Source organism: Ceratotherium simum, chromosome 29 (genome assembly GCF_057802395.1).
Source record: "Ceratotherium simum simum isolate JZ-2026a chromosome 29, ASM5780239v1, whole genome shotgun sequence".
Taxonomy (NCBI): Eukaryota; Metazoa; Chordata; class Mammalia; order Perissodactyla; family Rhinocerotidae; genus Ceratotherium; species Ceratotherium simum.
In genome coordinates this window covers 20,048,017-20,068,743 of record NC_141928.1, presented here as the reverse complement: position 1 = coordinate 20,068,743, position 20,727 = coordinate 20,048,017, and the positions used below count along the sequence as shown (strand labels likewise).

Genomic DNA, 20,727 nt, shown 5'->3' with positions numbered 1-20,727 from the left:
AAGTTGGGCGGGGAGAAGTCTGAGCACCGCATCCTGGTGGTGAAGTCCACGGTATGTGGGAGAAAGAGTCGTCCAGCGAGAAGGGAACACCACTGTGGACATGTGTGGTCGCCTGCCTGCTGTGTGGGGAGGGAGAGCAGCTGGCAATGAAGGTGGGACATGGCTGAAACCAGCTCTCGAAGGCTTTTGTAAGCTGTGTCTAGGAAACTTTCCATCCTGTGGTCTATGGGCAGCCATGGAGAGGGTGATAAGTAGCAAGGTGATATGATCACGTTTTCAGTTTAGAAAGTTAATTATGGGGAACTTAGGAGCAAGTGGTGCCCTCTTCCCCATCACAGGAAGCAGGGGTTTTGACCAAGACAAGCAATAATCATGGTGCTTTGTGATTGAGTACCCAGAACATGGAATCAAAGGGAACAGAGTCCAGCTTCTGGCTGTCATACACAGCTGGAGCTACGACCTTGAAAGAGTTGTTTAAAGCCTCTGTGCCTCATTTCCTCGTCAGAAAAATGGGATGATGAGTCCAACCTCACAGAGTCATTGTGAGCATTAAACGATATTGTGACCCTGAGACCCTTGGTGGATATTATTACTGTGGGTGTTCTTAGCTCCTGGGGCACTTGGAGGTCATTGCATACAACCACTACATTTCATAGTTGGGGAAACTGAGGGCGGAGAGATGTCTAGCTAATAAGTGACACAGCCAGAACTGACCCAGGTCTTCTATTTCCCATGGGTGGTATTTGAAGGAAGCACAGATATCTCTGAAGATGATGGGGAGTCTAAGGGATTGTCCTAAAGGTGAGAGGCTGCCCTCAAGGCCAAGGGGAAAAGTGGTCACCTGCCCCTTGGTTCCCACAGGTGCTAAGATGGGTTTGAGAGGCAGTGACCTGCTAAGCTTCCATCAAAGAGCTAGGGCTGGGCTTCCTGGAGAAGAGAGTGGAGTGGGCACCAGAATTCCTGCCTGCTGTTTCTGCCATGAATTCTCAGGGGAAACAGGAGAAATCTCACTGGAGATGGTTCTAGACGACAAAGGCAGGATTGAGAAGGTGCAGAACATAGATGAGGAAAGGGCATCAGTTCTGGGAGCCGGAAAATTTTGCATTTTCATAATAATTTTGCCACTTGTGTCTTATGTTGTGCAAGACGCCTACCCTCCCTTGAACGCTGAAAAAGGAATAGTCTCAGTAGATGATCTATTCAAGTCCCTCTAACTCTAAAACTCTAAAATAAGAAAGCTTATAAACATTGCTACTTAGAGGAAAGAGGAGGAGAAAGTACAGCCAGACATCTAGCCCTGGCTGTTGGGAAGAGATGTCTAAAGGTAAACTGGGCTGTCTATAAATGGAAGTGAGTTCTCTGTCCAAGGAGTAATCAAGAAGATGCTGGGTAATCCTTCCTCCAACTCCAAGAAGACCTAAGTGAGGGTGCTTGCCAGCCCAACCACATCTGTTCTTTGCCTAGCGACATTATATGAATTTCTTTTTTTACTCCCTTCACTAGATCATTTATTTATTAATCTATTCATTCATTTAGTGAATATCAATATTTTAGCCATTCAAAATAATATATTTTATTTCGTTTTATTGTGATAAGAACACTTAACAAGAGATCTGCCCTCTTAACAACTTTTTATGTGTACAATGCAATATTGTTGATTATAGGCACAATGTTGTACAGCAGATCTCTAGAACTTAATCATCTTGCTTAACTGAAACTTTATCCCCATTGCTTAGCAACTTCCTATTCCATGACCTCCAGTCCCTGGCAATCATCATTTCACTCTGATTCTATGAATTTGGCTATTTTAGATACCTCATATAAGTGGAATCATGCAGTATTTGTCCTTTTGTGACTGCCTTATTTCATTAAGCATAATGTCCTCAAAGTTCATGCATATTGTCACACATGGCAGGATTTCCTTCTTTCTTAAGGCTGAATAATATTCCATTGCATGTATATACCACATTTTGTTAATCCATTTATCTACTGATGGACATGTAGGTTGTTTCCACATCTTGGCTATTGTGAGTAATGCTGTAATGAACATGGGCAATGCAGAAAGACAGGTTTGAGCTATAGGAGACCCCATCTTTATCTCTCTAGTGGAACCTGAAGTTTAGAGGCTGCTGATGTTTCTAGACCCCTCTTGAGATGTTCCATAAGACAGTGAGTGATGTGAAGGGAGGGATCAGATCTTGTTCATACCAGTGTGACAGAGAGGAGAAAAGGTTACGATGTTCAACCCCCTGACATCTCTGGGGGTGGGGGGCTGGGTAGAGCCCTTGGCATCATCAGAAAGATTTGTGTGTGCAAGAGTAGAGAATCTAAGGGAGAGCAGAGTGGCTCTGCAGGAGACTTGAGAGGGATCTAGGGAAGGGGGAGGAGGTTGAGAGAGACTGGGAAGGTCACTGGAGCCAGTGACACTGAAGAAACTGGAGAAAGGGAGATGATAAGTGAAGAGGAACTCAGGATGATGGTGGGAGAGCTTGAGTCCACATGGAGTGTGTGATGTAACCCTCCTGCTTGTCCCCTTACAAAATGTTCGGTAAACTCTACATTGCTCAGTAATGCTTTGTGGAGTTGGATTTGCTTTTTTGGAAGGTGCCAAAAGGTGAGTGGATGAGAACAGAGCATCCCCATAGAATCAGTCACCTTGGGATCACACCTGTATCAGTAGTGACTAACTTTGTGGCCATTTTCTCTCAGGGCTTTGGAGCCCAGTGCCCATATGCCCTCAATAAATGGCCACTGAATGAGCAAATTCATGCAAGATCTATAAAAGCAGGTGGCTTGTAAGTGCTTGCTTCCCCCTTCCCCTGCAACCTCCCCGCACCTCCCCAGGAACATAGATGGTCTTAAGATCAACTGGGGCTTTGGGCAAAGTTTCAGCTGGATTTGTTTGTTCCTTTCTGTTCTGCTTTGATTGTCCCTGCTCAGGATCACAGCCAGCCTGAAACAAACGCAAAACTAAATAGGAAAACAGAGAATAAAATAACAGCGTGATCCTCTAAAACCCTGTCTAGTGCTGATAGAGCTGACAAGATAAGAGGAAATTGTATTTAAGCAATAAGAGGGCTTTGTTCGTGTCTGAGACCTTTCTGACCGTGACTGCTTTAGATTCAGAGATAAAGCCCCTACTCCAGCACTCCAGAGATGTGCTCCGCCACGCTCTGCTTGGGGATAGGCAGCTAAGAACACAAGGGGAAAGAATTCCAAAATGATACATGTCGAATTGCTGGCCTGAATTTCAAATGCCATAGATAGTTTATGCAAAGTCTTGCACTGTTGTAAAATGTAACACAATCCACTGGCAGATCTGCCTAAGCTCTGTCCCAGTTGTTTTTGAGAAAAATAAATAAACTTGAAGATGTCTTCCAGCCCATAAAGTGGTTATGTTTTACCCGTGGTCTCCTGAGTATTAAGCTTCTAGACATTTGAATAACTAAAGCCATCACCTAATTCCTGGCCAATGAGATGGTTGATTCTTGGCACCTTTACTCTCCTTAAGAAGTTACCTGTGATATTTAGGAAATGAATACTGTATTCCCAGGACCCACTGATTCTTTTGGAAGGGGTAACGGGAAGTTTGGCAATGGGCAAGTTTCAATACAGTCATGCATCGTTTAATGACAGGGTTACGTTTTGAGAAATGTGTCGTTAGGCGATTTCGTCATTGTGCAAACATCGGAGTCTACTTACACAAACCTAGATAGTATAGCCTACTACACACCTAGGCTATGTGGTACTAATCTAATGGGTCCATAAGGGATGGGATCGTATATGTGGTCCCTTGTTGACCAAAACATTGTTATGTGGTGCATGACAATACTTTTCAGTGTTTTTAAAGCCGTGAAGCTTTTTTCTTAAATGAAATACTACAAGGCAGCTTGATATATAAAACAAACGAGTGGAGATGCTCTGGTTGAAGCAGTGGAGCAGAAACTAAGCAGAACATTCCCAATCCTGACCCCCAGACTGACACCTCCAAGGAACTCTAGGAATCCATAGGCGATACCTTGACAACCTATGATCTAATCCAACATTCAAATGTGAAAGATAAACAGAGTCTAAAGAGGCAAGGTAGTCATAATTACACATCAAATTTTAGGGAGTTTGGACCAGAACCAGGTCTCCTAAATCCAAGCCAGCTCACCATTGCAGAACTTTGACAATGTGTGATTCTCCAAAGTTAGTTGAGCAACGTATCTTCCCCTATTTGAGGTTGCAAGAATGAACTGATGAAATGTTAACCTTAAGGGAAACTGGATGAAGGGAACTCTCTGTATTATCTTTGCAACTTTTCTGTAAATATAAAATTACTCCAAAACAAAAAGCTTATTTAAAAAAAAAGCATTGATGCTTGTAATTGTAGATTACAATGTAGCCATGTGTTTTAACCCGACTTTGATTAGTGAATTTGATGTATAACTTTTCCGCTCCATTTTTAATTCTTCTACACTCATCTATATGAATCCCTGGGCTTTGTGTGATTTTTATAAATGACATCATAATGTACTTATCCGTCTTCACCTTGCTCCATTTTTTCAATCAATGTTATGTTTTGTGATCTCTCCGTGTTAATGTCTATGAACCCATGAGTAGGGCTTCTGTTTTGATTGGCCAAGACTCATTCTGAACTGGCTGTTAAATATTTTTAGTATGATCCTTGTATATGAATCTAGTTCAGTCCTATTAATATTCTTTTGCTGTATAGAATTCTGTTACGTGAATATATCATATTTTATGCACCCCTTCCCCAAGAGATGAACATATAAACTATCCCAATCTTTTGCTACTATAGATATTGCTGGCATGGATATCCTTGATCCTTGTATATAATTTTTCTTTTTTCCTTTCTTTTCTTTTCTTTTTTGTTTGTTTTGCATGTGTATGTTTGTTTTGTATGGCTGAGATTAGATTATCTCTCTTTCTTTTTTCACCTTATAAGACCTTAGAATTCTCTAGGTCAGCCTTAGCTTTACTTCTGAATGAGAAGACTGAGACCTGCAGATGTGGAATGACAGGCCCCAGTTCACAGGGAGGTTTTGAGAGGGAAACCACATTAGAGATCAGAGGAAAAGCACTAATTAGAGATGACCTTCTGCAAAAGGTCTGACCAATCTCAAGAAAAACTCAGCTGTTCCTATCCTTTTCCATTCTAGCACTTTTCTGTTTTCTACCCTACAGTTTATGATTGCGTATGCATATGTGATTACTTGATGAATATCTGCACACATTGTCACTCTAAACTCCTCAGCACCTGTCTTGTCCACCGTCTTGTCCCAGAGTGCTTGTCAAATAGCAGTTGCTCAATAAATATGATTTGAATGAATGAATGAACCAATGAAATAAGGAATGAAATAACATTTGGATACACAAGAAAATCCTAAGTTTAAAGAACTCTATTTGTGTATACATGCTTCATGTTTCTTTTAACACCATTTGATATATCTATCATTGAGAATGTGTGTGTGTGTGTGTGTATATATATATATATATATACATAAATATATATACATATATATTTCTTTTAACAACATTTGATATCTCTATCATTGAGAATGAATGTGTGTATGTGTGTATATATATGTACATATATTGATTTTCTTTGGAGGAAGCACATATTGTCTTCTATGCTCATATGCTCAATATGCTCATATTGTCATAGTCTTTGCTCTGCTCTGTCATTAATATAGCTCTGAGCACAACTTACAGATTTGTTCTAAAATAGTCTGCTTGGTATTCAAGACTATGTGAGATCCGACCCCTCAACATTCCTTTTTGGCCACTTTCCCCAAGCTCTAAAAATACCAGGCAGCTTATCACAACGTGAGCATTCTGGGTTTCTGCTTTCCTCTGAGCCTTTGCTTCTGTTCCCTCTACCTGCAATACCTCTTATCTCTACCATATTCTTCCAGACCCAAATGTCACCTCCTCCAGGATTTGTCCCCACAAAAATTTCTCTGTCACCTTTACCACCAAAACATGTTATCTGTTCTTTACTTAACAGCATTAAGGTTTCCCTCTTTTATATTAGAATGTGGGCTCCCGGAATAAACTCTTGTGTACTCATCCTGGTTTCCTCCTGTGGTGCCAAGAACAAAATAGATGGATGATAAAGGTTTATCACATTGAATTTAAGTCAACCTCTGAGACCCTCTAAAATATTTTATTTTCTTTATCTTTTTCTAGGTTTGTCGAACCAAGGTGATAGATCTCAGTGAAGGCATTTCCCAGCATGCCTGGTACCCTTGCACCATCAGCTACCCATACTCCCAGCTGGCTCAGACCACTTTCTGGCTCTGGGTAAGCCAAAGCTTTGAGAGCCCTAGAATCTGCAGCACTGGCCCCCAGGAAACACTGACTCCCATGACCCTTTCTCAAGATGGTTTGTCTACCTACTGAGGGTGTTAATTGTAAGGACAGAGAACAAAACACGTAGCAGTGGGATGCTTCCTGAAACGGAATCCCGTAATTGCTCATGGAATGCCCCCAAGTCACTCTAGTTTTGGCAAAGAGTCCGGATACCTTTTGTCTGCTTGGAACTTCCTATTCATTATTCAAGGCCTTTTAAATTGCCTTCTCCTCCTTGAAGTCTTTACTGATCTCCACAGAGAGAAGTGACTATTCTCTCCTTTCTAGTCCTGCACATGTTTGGGCATATATTGGATGGCTCTTGTCACATGGTATTACATAGATGTCTATGGGTCCATCCTCCTGACTAAGGATTGTGCATTGTACTGAATTTTGATTTGCATATCACTAATCTACTTTGAACTCCAAAGTCCACAGACATGTAAGGGCCAGGTCTTAAATAGCTTTGTCTCCTAGGTGCCTAGTACAGAGGTTAGCATGTAGAAGTGGCGAATAATAATAAGTACCATTTTTTGTGGTTTTGGTATGTGCCAGACACTTTACTCTCATTATCTTACTGGAGCCTCATAGCCATCCTGTGATGTAGCTGTTTACTTAATCCACCACTTAGAGGTGAGGGAACCTCGGTCCAGAGCAGCACAGCCGCCACTCAACATCACACAGCTCGGAAGGAGCAGAGCCAAGATTGGAACAGAGTTTCTGAGCTCAGGGCCTGTGCTCTTCACTGTGAGGTTTCTCTGCCTCTCTGTTCCTGTCATGGGCCCATGATGAATAGTCTGGTTCCTGAATTAGAAGATTCTCCTCGAAACCCCAGCCTATGACTGTTTCCCCACCACGTGACTGAGTGCACCAGGGACCCTCCTATGTCTTCTGCATTTCAGGCGTACTTTTCTCAGCCAATGGTTGCTGCAGCTGTCATTGTCCACCTGGTGACCGATGGGACCTATTATGGGGACCAAAAGCAGGAGACCATCAGTGTCCAGCTGCTTGATACCAAAGATCAGAGCCACGATCTAGGTGAGCATGTTCCCTTGGGCATGGCTTGCTCTTGGTACCTGCTTCCACATCTTCCCGTGGGTGGTTGTGAGGATCAGCTGAGAATCAGTTCTTCCTTCCTCTTTCTGCTTTCTTGCTTCTATTTGGCATTCTGGTTGCCTTCAAATAAGGATGTGTTTGTATATGCAGAGAAGTCTAGGTCTGGCAGATTTGGGGATGAGAGGACAATGTCAAAGTCTTCCCTTCAGTACTTCCCTTCTGCCAGACACCTTTAACCTCAGGCATCCCATATGATCCTCAGAAGACCCTGGGAAGGAGACTGAGCAAACGCAGTTTCCCATTATACATGTCAGCACCTGAGGCCTGAAGAGAGGCATTGAGAGACCCCGGGTCACATGGCAGTAGCCAGGAAGAGAGTAGTCAGGTTTTGGGGATGGTAGCCCACTGCTCTTTATCCTATAGGCAGAGGCGTCCATGAATGCCCCCAAAGTCATAACCACGTCTTTAGCACAACCTCCAGACTTTCCCATGGGAGTAGGAATAAGAAAAGGTCAGATTCAGGAGTAGAAGGCAAGTGAGGAATGCAGGTCCTAGCTATTGAGAAGCTGCCCCAACACAGGGCCGAGGGGGAGGACAAGGGCCAGAGTTGTCACTTGTCGCACTCCTCTGCATACCCGTATGTGCACGGCACAGAGGAAATACCCCGACTCCAGAGCTGACAGCCAAGGTTTGAATCCCGTCCCTGCTGTTCACCCACCTTAAGAACACGAGCGATTTTCCTGACCTTACACTCCATCACTCAGAGTCTCGCTTTCCTCTTCTGCACAATGGGGACAGCGATGCCACTTATTACAGAGGCTGTTGTGACTGTGTCTAGCACAAGACCCGGCATTAAGAAAGTCCTCTTACCCCCTCGACATTTCCAGTACACCCTGACCAATATACCTCTGGGCAGCCATTCCGGCTGTTTGGAATTCCAGGCCAGCACTGACATCCAGGCTTCAAAGCTGTGCCCCCACCGTTCCACAGGGAGCTCATTTCAAAGACCGTAGGAAGCAAGCAGGCAAGGTCATTTCAGGGTCAAGCAGAAGCCAAGGGCGCAAGGCGGGTTTTTTGTTTTGTTTTTATGTTTACTTATTTAGTTAGTTTTAAAGGCAAGGGGGAACATGTTAATAAGGAAGAGAAAGAAAACCCCTCTGGACTTATCTGGATTCCTGGGAAATTTCCCTAAGTGAGAAGCAAATATTTTCATAGCTGTCCTGGCATCGCAAAGAGCTCCAAGGAGAGGTTTTTCAGCAGAGTGGGGAAAAGTCTGGTTCCAGGGAAGCTCCTTGGATCCCACTACTTGAGGCCTGAGGCTTCCACATGGCCCTGTCCCTCCCCACCGGGTCCCCTGTCCTCTGTCCTCAGCATCCGGGCATCCCTGCAGAGGCTTCATAGCTCTGAGAGAGCGGACCATGGAAGGGGGAGTTTCATGTCCCCACATAGCAGGCCAGCCAGGACATGGGTAGGATTATCCCACTTTTTAGATGCAGGAACTGAGTTTTAGGGGCTTGCTGGAGTCACATAATTAGGAAGTGGCTAAACCAAGTCTTGAACTGATGAGGTCCGTTGAACACCAAAGCCAGCTTCCGTTTCACCAACTCTGTCCCACCCCATCACTCCCTTTCCTCTACTTCTGGATGTGCCTTTTCTCTCTGCCCCTCTCCCTTCCTTCTCGAAGCCTCGGGACCTATTCCTCTACTAGATAGACCTCAGGGCTTTTGAGTGAGGCAAGCTTGGATTCTACCTGGACTTTATGTCGCTGGCTGTTCTGTGTCCCTTTGGGAAGCCACTTCCTGCCCAGGACTCTCACTCTTATCTCTGCAGAATGGGCACAGATGTTCTTACCTCACAGGGCTGCTCCCAGGTTCCCAGATTACCAAGGAGAGCACGTTTTTTAGCCCAGGAACAGCCTGTTGCTGTGAATTATTTCCATCATCTTTATGACTGACTGGGAAGGCAGCCTGAAAACTAGCAACTCAGACCATCCACCCCTAATGCAATGTGGGAGGGAGGTGAGGGCCAGTGATGCTTAGCAGGTCAAGGGGTGGCCCTTTGGGGGAGGGAGAGGGGCTGTGGGCGCTAGGTGAAGGGAAAGCTTAGGGGGTAGGGAGGCAAGAGGATTGGAAAGATTTGGAACTAAGAGAAAAAGGCAGACAAAGAAACTTTCAATCAAACTCAACATCCCCACTGGCCACCCAATGGTGCTTTTGTGCAGTGACATGAAAGGGTCTGGGGGCTTCGGGAAGGGCCCGTTGGGGAGGGCGTGACTGGCCTTGAGTAATGAGCCTGGCCCCTCGGCCCTCTGTCTCCCCTGACAGGCCTCCATGTCCTGAGCTGCAGGAACAATCCCCTGATTATCCCTGTGGTCCATGACCTCAGCCAGCCCTTCTACCACAGCCAGGCGGTACGTGTGAGCTTCAGTTCACCCCTGGTCGCCATCTCGGGGGTGGCCCTCCGCTCCTTCGACAACTTTGACCCCGTCACCCTGAGCAGCTGCCAGAGAGGGGAGACCTACAGCTCTGCCGAGCAGAGGTAAGGCACCCTGGGTCTGCTCACCCTGGGCTGTTTTGCAGCCAAGTGGAGATGGAGGAATTCTGGAACTGGGTAGCTATTTGTGTTGCTGTAAAAAGTCTGTGTGTTTCTCCCTTCTCCATCCTCTGGCCTCTGCTAGGCTCTGTCTTTGGGCTCGGGAGGCCCACACATCTCTGAATTCCAGAGGTAAGGGAGGAAAGCAGGGATGTGTGGTGGAAATAGGACCTCCTTCAGTCATAAATAGGACTGGCTTGCAGTCTCAGAGCTGACACTGGCTTGCAGGGGGATCCTGGGAACATCACTTTCCCTCTCTGGGCCTCAGCATCCTCATTTGAAAAAGAGAGGATAGATAGATTAGCTCTCTTCCAGCTCTGAAATACTGGAACATTCTGCTTCCTAAGTGGCATCGGCAGGAGGTATAACCCTCCTAAATTTAGGGGGCTGCTGGGGGACTGGTACTTCACCGTGTGTTTCGGTGATGGGTAAATCTCTGTGTCCTCCCCAAACCTAGCTCCTGAGATCCCCGCAGTGGTCTAGGAGTCTGTCTGTTAACTGCGTAACATCACTCCATCCGTGCTTTTGATCTGGCGTCTCTTAATGCACCTAGTTTGGAATTAAGAGAGGATAGTGTTTCCTGGAAGAATATGAGCTTCGATGAGACTTTTATTTGGGTTTGAATCCGCCCCTTCCTGACTGTGTGTCCATGAACAGGTCACTTCACTTTCTTGAGTCTCAGTTTTGTATTTTGGTATAAGCGGATGATAGCATCGACTCCATAGGGTGGTCGTGAGGTTAAATGGTGCACCGTAGATGTGCTCTTGCAGATTGTTAGGCACTGTGCAAAGATAATGTACTAATAAAGAATATTTACCCCCACTTTCTGATGTGATGGTGGTCCTTTTCTGCACAGAATTCTGCATAAAGTTCCTAGAGTTAGAGCTGGAAGGAGCTTCAGAAATCATTTAGCGTGCCCGGAGTGTCCAAACTTTGGTGTCACCCTCTAGAATTCCAGGGCCCCAAAGGGGAAGGACTGGTCCAGGGTCACACAGCAGATCTCAAGTTTGTTTAATGGGAGCTAGAAGAAGAAAGAAAGAGTGGGCATCCCCAGAGTGAGGCCTTCTGAAAGGCCTTTCAGCTCTGACGTGTCTACCTGGGAGCAAGGAGAGGGAAAAGGAGTGGGGAGGGGGGACACCCAGCCTTTCCCACGCCCCTGCTACCACAGAGGACACAAAAGGTGGTTGCAAAACCCACATTGTTTTGCACCCACTGTCTCTAGCTTCTGTTGTGCAAAGTCTGTCGCAATCATTTGGAGGCAAAAGAGCTCCTTAAATATCACTCATTGTTGTATTTCATCCTAAGAGGGCTTTTTCATCCCTGGCTCTCCAGACTATAAAAATAAGTTAATTATCAGAACCCAGGGAAACAATGTCGATGGAAAATGCAAATCTTTCAGACCTTTTCTACAATGCTTTCCCATCCTTCACCAGCCACCCGGACCATCCACAAGTTGACTGAGGCCAGCCCTGACTTCTTTGAATCCTTAATTAACAGTTCCTATGCCAGAAGTAAAGCGTAAGAAGTGTTTAACCTCGGAAACAAATCGATAAGTATTTGTTGAGTTCTTTAACTTGTTGTGGAAGAACATTGATCTGGGGCAAAGCGTTGCCCTGACTTCCACTCATTGTATGACTGTGAGCTACTCCTCCTCTCTGGGCCTCAGTTTCCCCATCTATAAAATGATGATGATGGATTGAATGTTCTCCATGATTCTTTCTAGTTTTAAAAGTCTAAGTTTCCCAGGAGCTAGGAGAGGCAAGGGGGAAGAGGAAGGGACCAACATTTTATTATCTTATTTCATCATCTTATTTCATTATCACACCTGTCCTGTGTGAGTGAGTCAAGGCCTTCTAGGCTATAAGAGGCAAAATCCTGCTTTGTCTGCCCCTAAAACCCATGTTCTGCCCACCAGAGCCAGGCACATCTAGGAGACAAGTGGACTTTTCATGGCTGCTCACACGTGAGCATTTAGTCAGTGAAACTGAGTCAAGTGATGGAGACACAGCCCTGAGGGCCTCGGCTGGCTTGATCCTGAGTTTGGACCCGGCTGGGACAGGCTGAGCCCCCAGGGCTGAGGCTGCAGGGCTGCGGGACCTCGTCCTGAATGCTCCAGAGGGGAAAAGGATGGCAGCTACTCCTGGGGAGCTGAAGAGGCATTTACCCAAATAGGCAGGACTGTGCAAACGTGTAAATGCATTAAAACAAACAAACCAGGAGGAAAGAAAAGAAAAATAAGCAACAACTGTAAAAAGCCATGGGATGTTTTTCTTCATTCGCAAAACACCAAGGTAAATAGCATCAGTTTTTATAGCACAGAGTCAGCTGGCTGTAGTAGAGACAGCCCACTTTACTCTCAGCTGTTTCCCAGGTAGAGAAAGGGGCTGTTACCCCCCACACCCATCCCTTCCTCTCCTCCCTCCCACTCTCCTTCCCCTTCTCCTCCCCATCTCTTCTCTTTCTTGCTTTCTCTCCTCCCTCCCCTTCCTCGCCCTCTCCTCCATCTCCTACCCCCCTCCCTCCTCTCTCACCCCTTTTCTTTCCTCCTTCTTTTCTTTCTGTTCTCCTGAGAGCAGCGTGATCTCTAGGGGGCTGCCGTGGGAGAAGCACCACGACAGCAAAATCAATTCAGGCTGTGTGTTCTGACCTAGATTCAAGGGTCTCCAGTCCCGGTGTGGTACATGGAATAAATTCAGAGGCCCAAGAAAACGGGATTAGGTTTCTGATGAGAGGTCCAGTTGTGGGATTCTGGCCAAATCCCAGTTCCACACTGAGTTAGAGGAAGGGGGAAAGATGGGGGGGGAGGGTGTAGTGATGGTGGTGGGGGAAGTTAAGAGGCTTCTTCAATGAGAAAAGCAAAAATCATGAAGTGAGGCTCCAGTGTGTCTAACACACACACACACACACAAACACACACACACACACACACCTATCTCTATCTATCCTATGGTTCTAAACAGAAACTAAGCAGTTTGTTATAAAATTCAGTGGGCCATGTGTTTAAGCACGTTCCTTCCATCCACCGTTCCTTCCTTCCTCCATTCTTTCCTTCCTTTCATCTTTCTTTCCTTCCTTGCACTCCTTTTATTTTTTGCATTCTTTCTTCCTCTACCTCAAACTCTTCCCACTTTTCCAGCCCATCCAGAGAAAGGCAGTTCTGATAGGGAGCTAACTTTTAGAAGGCCAGCTTTAAGAGGAAATACATTCTTCTTGTGACTAGATTAACTCCTTCCAGCCAGGGTGGACTTAGACTATAGTTGGGGCATGGGGGTACCTATAGGCTGGACCCAAGGGTTCAGAGAATCTGTGCAGGGATAGGAGCCCATGCATAGAATATCTCATTAGATTAATTGATAGGAATTCATATATAAGATTTGGAGCCCACAATGAAGCTTCTCATGGCCAGAGACTAGAGGCCTCAGATTGCTGCCCACAGACTCACCCAACATCTCCAAACCACAAAAGGATCAGCACTTTTTAGAACATCTGTTGGGAGTCGCTGGTCTGGGGGATATACCTGCAAATGGAACAGCTGTGCCTAAGCATCTGTATGTCTTCAACTGTATTGGATACTGCCTGACTCTTCTCCAAATTGTTGTCCAATTCACACTCCCACCGGTGGTCTGTCCGAGTTCCTGTTATTCCATATCCTCGTCAATACTTGGGATTATCAACATCTATTTTTTTCCCATTCCAAAGGGCTCTGAAGTGATATACCTCTGTAGTTTTGTCCTCATAAAACCGTGATCCCTGAAACCTGGAAGGGCTCCAGGAGCTTCTCTGGTTCTGCATCCTTATTTGAGGATGGGAATCCTGAGGTCCAGGAAAGGACAGTGGGTTTCCCAAAGTCACCCAGCCCATTAGGGGCAGAACCAGCATTTGGATCCAGTTCTCAGGGCTTCCAGGGCAGAGTTCTTGCCTCCTCATCAGAAGTTTCAAGACTGCTGTCGCATGGGCCAGACTAGGCCACAAACAGCTTGTGTTTATTTGGCCCTCATTAGTTATTTTCTTTAACTAGTTGCCAACATTTAAGTATCAGGAGAGTTGATACTAAAAACCAGAATTCTTCCTCCTTTTAAAGACATCAGAAGACTTGGAAACAGCAGCCCTCAGTCCCACTAGGCAACCTCGGACTGGAGTGAGAACTCCTCCCACTGGGCGTGCCCCACTCAGCTCACCTAGCCATTCAGACCATCTGCCTGGACCCTGCAGGCCACTGACCTTGCATCCTGACTCTACAAAATCTCACCTTGGCTCCCCCACATCACCAGCCTCTAGAATCATAGGATAGAATAGCCTTTTAGGACCACTTCCCCCAGTCACCTTATTTTTGGGCAGAAAAAGCACGTCCTATCTTGATAACTCTTTCTCATTCTCACTTCCCAAGTGATCCTGCAGCATTTGTGCCAAGAGCATTTTCCCTTCCTTTTCCAGTGTTGAGCATGCTGTTCTTTTGCTGTCCCCATCTGAGCAGCCCAGAATGATTTATAAACAACCTGCCTGTTATTATCTCTACTTCCCTATGGCATAATTGCAGCTAAGTAGCAGCCACTGGAGTTAAGCCATGAGCCAAGGGACAGAACCAGGAGTGGAGCCCTCACCAGCCCTTTAGCTGCTGGCCTTCCCTGTCCTGGTTGGAATCCTACTCAGGGATCCTCTGCTGTCCGTGATTGGGGGCCATTTCATTTGACAGTGGAGGCAGCAGCTGGTGGGCTGGCTGTCGGATCACTTAACGATCTACCTCTATATGGAACTTGAGTCTGTAAGTAAATTAAAATATATATAAGAAGAAAAGAAATCTCTAAGTATCTGATCAGCTCTGCATCCAGCGGGGGTCTCCACCTTTTTTTTTTTTTTTTTTTGGTACGGAAGATTAGCTCTGAGCTAACATCTGTTGCCAATCCTCCTCTTTTTGCTTGAGGGAGATTGTCCCTGAGCTAACATCCGTGCCAGTCTTCCTCTGTTTTGTATGTGGGACGCTGCCACAGCATGGCTTGATGAGCAGCGTGTAGGTCTGCACCTGGGATCCAAACCTGCAAACCCCAGGCTGCTAAAGTGGAGCACACAAACTTAACCACTATGCCACCAGGGTAGCCCCTACTTACCTTTTTTCATTGATAAAATTACCTGTGTCCCTTCTCCCATACCTCTGATCAGCCACCTTCCTCCTGAGAAATGTGTTACTTTTTTTTTCCTTCTTTTGTTACTTTTTCTTGACCATTCATCACTGGTAATAAATTCTTACCTCATTTTTTTTTCAATGCAGCTAGAGGCATTTGTTCTGTTTTCCTTGTTTGGATCTTTGTTTTTGTGTTTCAGAAATGACAAGATTGTGTCAGGGAGTTATTTAGGAAGGGTAGTTGGGGTAGTGTTTATCATTTTTGGGCAATGTGTTCACACAAGCCTTTCCAACTAACAGGAAGGCAAAGAGAAGAGCAGGGATTTAGGGGACCAACAGGCAGATCCACATTGGAATTCTGTCCACACTGAGTACTGTCCTCTGGGCGAGGGATTTAAACTCCCTTAGCCTCAGTCTTCTCTTCTTGAAAATGGGAATAATAATACTACCTCAAGGAGTTACTGTGAGAATGCAAATACGGTGATGCAGAAAAAACACAGCAGCCAATGCCTGCCACATATTACCTCTTTTCCTCCTTTCTTCTTGTTTTCAAGCCTGTAAGCTAGGTACAGACAGATGTGCTGAAAAAGTAGAGATGCCTCTCTCCCCAAAGTCTGTTCTGGAGGACACTAGTCCTAGGAAATGTCCTATGAAAAAAGATTATCCAGAGTTTGGAAAAGGATGTGCACCTTAGCGCCTTCTGGAAATCCACAATGTGCTTTAGAACATTCAAGGTTCTGAGAAGTCCTGCAATAAAGAAGCCTGATTGGTCTCCTTAATCCAATGCTACCCTATTCATGTGACCGTGGAACTTTTTGGTCAGGTAATTCATGTGACCAGGGAATATTTTCCTTCCACAGCAGAAAGAACGAGAGTAGAGAGACCACCTTCTCACGGAGCTTCATAGTTTTCAAAGCATTTCTCATGCATTGACCTTTCTGTTCTGCAAACACACTGGGCTCATCCTGTTCTGAACCTTTGCACCTGTTCTTTCCCTCTGTTCCAAACCTTTGTATGGCTGATCCCTTCATTTCATCCAGGTCTTAGTTCAGATGTCCCCTCTTTCTGGAGGCTCCACCTGATCCCTGTCTACATGGTGCCCTGCCCTGTCACCCTCTATAATTTCGCCTTGTTTTAGTGCCCTTACTGCAAGTATCACTATCTGAAATGGGCTTATTTATTACCTTTCTTTGGCACATGTCCTCCCTCCTCAGACACAAAGGTGACAGGAATCTTACCTGTCCCCTCTGTCTCTGTGTCCCCAGTGTTTAGAACAGTGTCTGCTACTCAGCAAGGCCCCCAGGCAAGGTCTGTTGAATAGATGAATGAGTGGCTGACATGTCACCCTATTGACAGACTTGAGAGACAAATCATTTCCTTACTTCCACTTTACAGATGGGGAAACTGAGGTTCAGAGTGTTATATAAACTCTCCAGGGTCAAACAACTGATAAATGGCAGAGCTGGTGCTGAAGCCCAGACTTGCTGACTGCTAAGCCCTGTGCTCTTTCTATTCTAGGAAAACAAGGTTTTCAGTGTATACTTTCCCTACGAAGAACATTAATGCGTACAGAATTGGGGGAGGGGGAGAGCACTGTTTTTACCCCAATGGCCCCCCAGCCCAGAGAAGCCCAGAGCTGTTGTCTTTTGAAAGAGCTCCCAGAGCCCCCCTGGATCGTCATCAGACGGGAGCCCAGGAGTCTCCTGGGAGTGCAGAGCGAGCATGGCCAAACTGGAAGGCATAGGTCAGAAGACCAGCCTGGAAGCTGGTAGCTTACAGAGTAAATCTATTTAAATTGGAACCATGTGGCTCTTTCCCCCAGCGCTTACACAATGTGAACAGATGCATTGTTTGGTGTCAAAGCCCTTGGGTTGACTCCACAGTTACAGTCTGTTCGAGGTCTCCCCATGGCACAGAGCTGAGGCTGTCAGGAGCAGGAAGGAGGGCAGAGAATCAGAAATATCAGCAAGTGTCACCTATTCCTGCTGGCCCTGCATTTCGGAAGGGGGAGAATGTGGAGAGTGCAGAGCCCACATCAGTGCAGGTCTGAGACCTCAATCGAAAACTTTCCCTTTTCCAAGTATTTTTAAAAGTCAATTTCTGACGTGTTTTGGAAGCTTTTGCCTCCTCAGCTCCCCCTCCCCACTTTAATTCTCACCATACTTTTGCACAGGGGATAGAGCGTGGGGGTGAGTAACCATGTTCCTGTAAAACCCTCTGTGGGGTATCCTGAAACTGGTACCAAGAAAAAAATTGGAAATTTCTTCATCAGCTGGTTTGGCCACCAACTGCTCCCTATCTCCTAGAATAAAACAGCAAAATGAAAGTCTTGTGACTCTGGATGCAAATTTAGCTATTAGTGCACACTGCATGCCAGGTGTTGGGGTAGACAGAGTCAGAGATACAAAAGTTAGAGAAAACTGCCCCCTAGAAGCTTTCAGTGTTCGAAATCAACATCTCAACCTCTGTAGAGTGCTTCAGAGCTATTGCAAGACACTGCACCATTTGTTTCTTGCTGTCTACTAAATGCAAGCCCTTTTTATTGCAATGAGAAGTATACCAAGATGAAACAGGCACTATCTCCACCCTCGGGGAAGTTCCAGTCCAGGTGTGGGACAAGGTTAACAACAAGAACTTTGGAGTCACACATCTGGGTGGGAACTTCAACAAGTAACTTGATCTCACTGGTCCTGATTTTTCCAACTGTAAAATGAGTAACACTTAGCTCATAGAGTTGTTGTGAGATGGAGTGAGCTCATGTATATAAGCAATCGATGAATAGTCACTAATGTTACTGAGTGTCTGTGTAACGATACTATAAGGGGAAAGATCATTTAAGCATGGAGGTTTTATGTTGTTTCCATTTCCTTAAGGATTAGCACACATTCTGGCACATGGTGGACACCCAGGACCTGTGCTTTTAATGCGTGAAGCATGAGGCAACAGCCTTACAGAAAAGAGGGCAGAATGCTTGCAAGGGAGCTCACCTGGGGACCCCATAAAGCTTCCTGTAGAAATGTACATGTAACTCAGACTTGAAGAATGGGTAGAATTCACATGGGCAGGAATATTGGAACAGCAGCTGTAGCAAGATGCAAGGCAGGATCTCTGTACAACTTTACTAACAATCCATAAATCACTTTACAGTTTATAAAAGACTTCTACATTCACCACCTCAGCTGAGTCTCATGACCCTATGAGTTGGCCAAATTTGAGAGTACATTGGAGCTCAGAGAGGTGATGTATCTTGCTTAGAGTTACACAGCTTCCAGGTAATAGAGCATAGATTTATTTTTACCATTAGCTACCATTTATTGAATGCTTTTATGTGCAAGGAATTCTGCTCTGTGCTTTTCCTAAACTATCTGGTTTAATTCTCACGACGACCCTCGGAAGTGAATACTATTATAAAATCTGAAGAGACTTTCATTCAACTCGGTGCCTGGCAGATAAGAAACTCAGTGAATACTTGCTGTAATCATAATGATGCCCATTTCACAGAGGGAAAAACTGAGCTTCTGCAAGGTTTGAAGGTGAATAACATAGAACGCTTTCAAGTGGCGGGATTTGAACCCTGGTTTGTCTGTTTCCATAAATTGTGCTCTTAATGATAAACTTTGACCACTGCCTCCAGAGTCTTCTTCACCAAAGCTAGCACCTCTTCCTCTCCTCAGTCTTGGACTCCTGAAATTTTGGAGAGGGAAGCCATTAGCCTTTGTCTTGCAGCTGGAGTGCAGTGGTCCTACAAGAAAACTCCCTCTTACCCTCCATTCCTTTCCTTTCCAGCTGTGTGCACTTTGCATGTGAGGCCACTGACTGTCCGGAGCTGGCCGTGGAGAACGCCTCTCTCAACTGCTCGAGCAGTGACCGCTACCACGGTGCCCAGTGTACTGTGAGCTGCCGGACAGGCTACGTGCTCCAGATACAGCGGGATGACGAGCTGATCAAGAGCCAGGTGTGCGCAGGTGCTGGGCTCAGAGCCCCTCTCCAGCCCAGGAAAGGCTGATAGGGTGTTGAACATGTTCCCCGCTGAATCTGCAGCACTTAAAATAGTGTTTCCACATCATAGATGCTCAATAAATATGTGTTGATTGAATGAAGGAATCCATCAATCTGGAATTTCTAAGACAATGGTTCCCTGGCAGAGTAGTGTTCCATACAACAGGTAGGTTGCAAATCTGAAAAACTGTGGGCTAAGCGTTTTGGAATGAAACCCTCACAGTCAGAACTCTGCTACAGTTGAATGGGCTGCTTTAGGAAGAGGCAAGACTTCTGTCAATGAGGTGTTCATTCATTCGTTCATTGTAAAACATCTCTTCACTGGGAACCAGATGCTGTACTAGGTGATGGAGAAAAACGTCACTAAGATAAACCTAGTTCCTCCTCTCAAGGAGCTTAGTGACTGGTGACGTGGAGCAGACAATGAATGAGTAATGACCTCACAGTGTGATAAACACCATAAAGGGAAGGGTAGGGTGTTGTGGAATTCAGGGGGGATTCAAGGAGAGCGGACTAGAGGAAATGACGTGAAAACGGGAAGTAGATAGATGGGCAAAGGAGTGTGTGTTGGGGAGAGGGAAGAAATTTCTGCTCTGGACACAGGCAGGAGTCGAAGCCCATTGGTGAGAAAGAGCTTGCTACAGACAGATTTCTCTTCTGAACTCACTCAAGCAGTGCAGCTGGAGGGGCAAGCAAGGTCCACTGGTGCAAGGCCCTGTTAGCTTGGTCAGGAAGTGTGAAGTTTCTCTTTAGGGCAACATGGGGCTGACATGGTCAGATCGTGGTTGATAAAGGTGCTTCTGGCTGCCCATTTGGGTGTAGCTTGGAGTCTGACAGTAAGACTGGCCATAGGGAGAGTCCTCAGAAAGTCATCAGAAGAGCTCAGGGAAGAGGGGTGTGTCCTGCATGAGGGTAGTGGCAGTGAGTGGACTTGAGATGTGGCAGAATGTTGCTTCAGCCAGATGTTGCTGTGGGGTCTCAGGTGGGCATGAGGGAGGGGGGCAAAGTGGCAGTGAAGCCCTGAGATTTGACGATTCCAGAGCTCTGTCGCTAGATGCAGCTTTTTCCAGGGCCCTGCTGGCGGGCCTCACCTGTATGTTGCAAGCACACAGGGCACATTCCTTGTTGCTGGGAACACCTACTTGTACAGAGCTTCTGGGCTTGAATTGAGTCCCACTGCGGAGCTCTGGGGCCCTCGATTGCTTGTCTTCGATACCTACTTCCATGTGTCAGACACGGCAGGTCTGAACTCCTGTGGAAATAATTAGGCTGTTTTGGCAGTGAGGACCTCTACTCCCTTTGATGTATGCTTAAGAGAGGAAAAATGTCCTTTGCTTTTAAAGTCCCCGATCAACATTTGGCATCCCCAGTCCCCTACGATTTGGCGGCTTCCTCCTTGAATAGAAGCCTCCAGGCTGCCAATGAGATGACTGTCCCTCCCTTGGCTCCGTAGCATGGCCTCGCCCTTCCACCCGCACAGCCCTGCCGTCTTCTAGTTTGGTTCAAATCTCTGTCCACCCGTTCACTTTTCCCAGCCTTGTTCCTTCTTCATCTCTACCTTTCTCAACTATTGAACCATCAAATCTCAGAGTAGAGAGTGGCTC

At 45.9% G+C, this 20,727-nt stretch overlaps 1 protein-coding gene across 1 annotated transcript in view; it reads left to right on the top strand.

Annotated features, from left to right (window-relative positions):
- Window positions 1–20,727, top strand: part of PAPPA (pappalysin 1) — a 240,959-nt gene that overhangs the window by 162,320 nt on the left and 57,912 nt on the right. Inside the window, exons 11-14 of the mRNA XM_087419210.1 lie at window positions 6,196–6,309; window positions 7,260–7,395; window positions 9,738–9,951; window positions 18,911–19,079. Coding sequence (XP_087275336.1) covers window positions 6,196–6,309; window positions 7,260–7,395; window positions 9,738–9,951; window positions 18,911–19,079 — 633 coding nt within the window. The remainder of the gene's footprint in view (window positions 1–6,195; window positions 6,310–7,259; window positions 7,396–9,737; window positions 9,952–18,910; window positions 19,080–20,727) is intronic.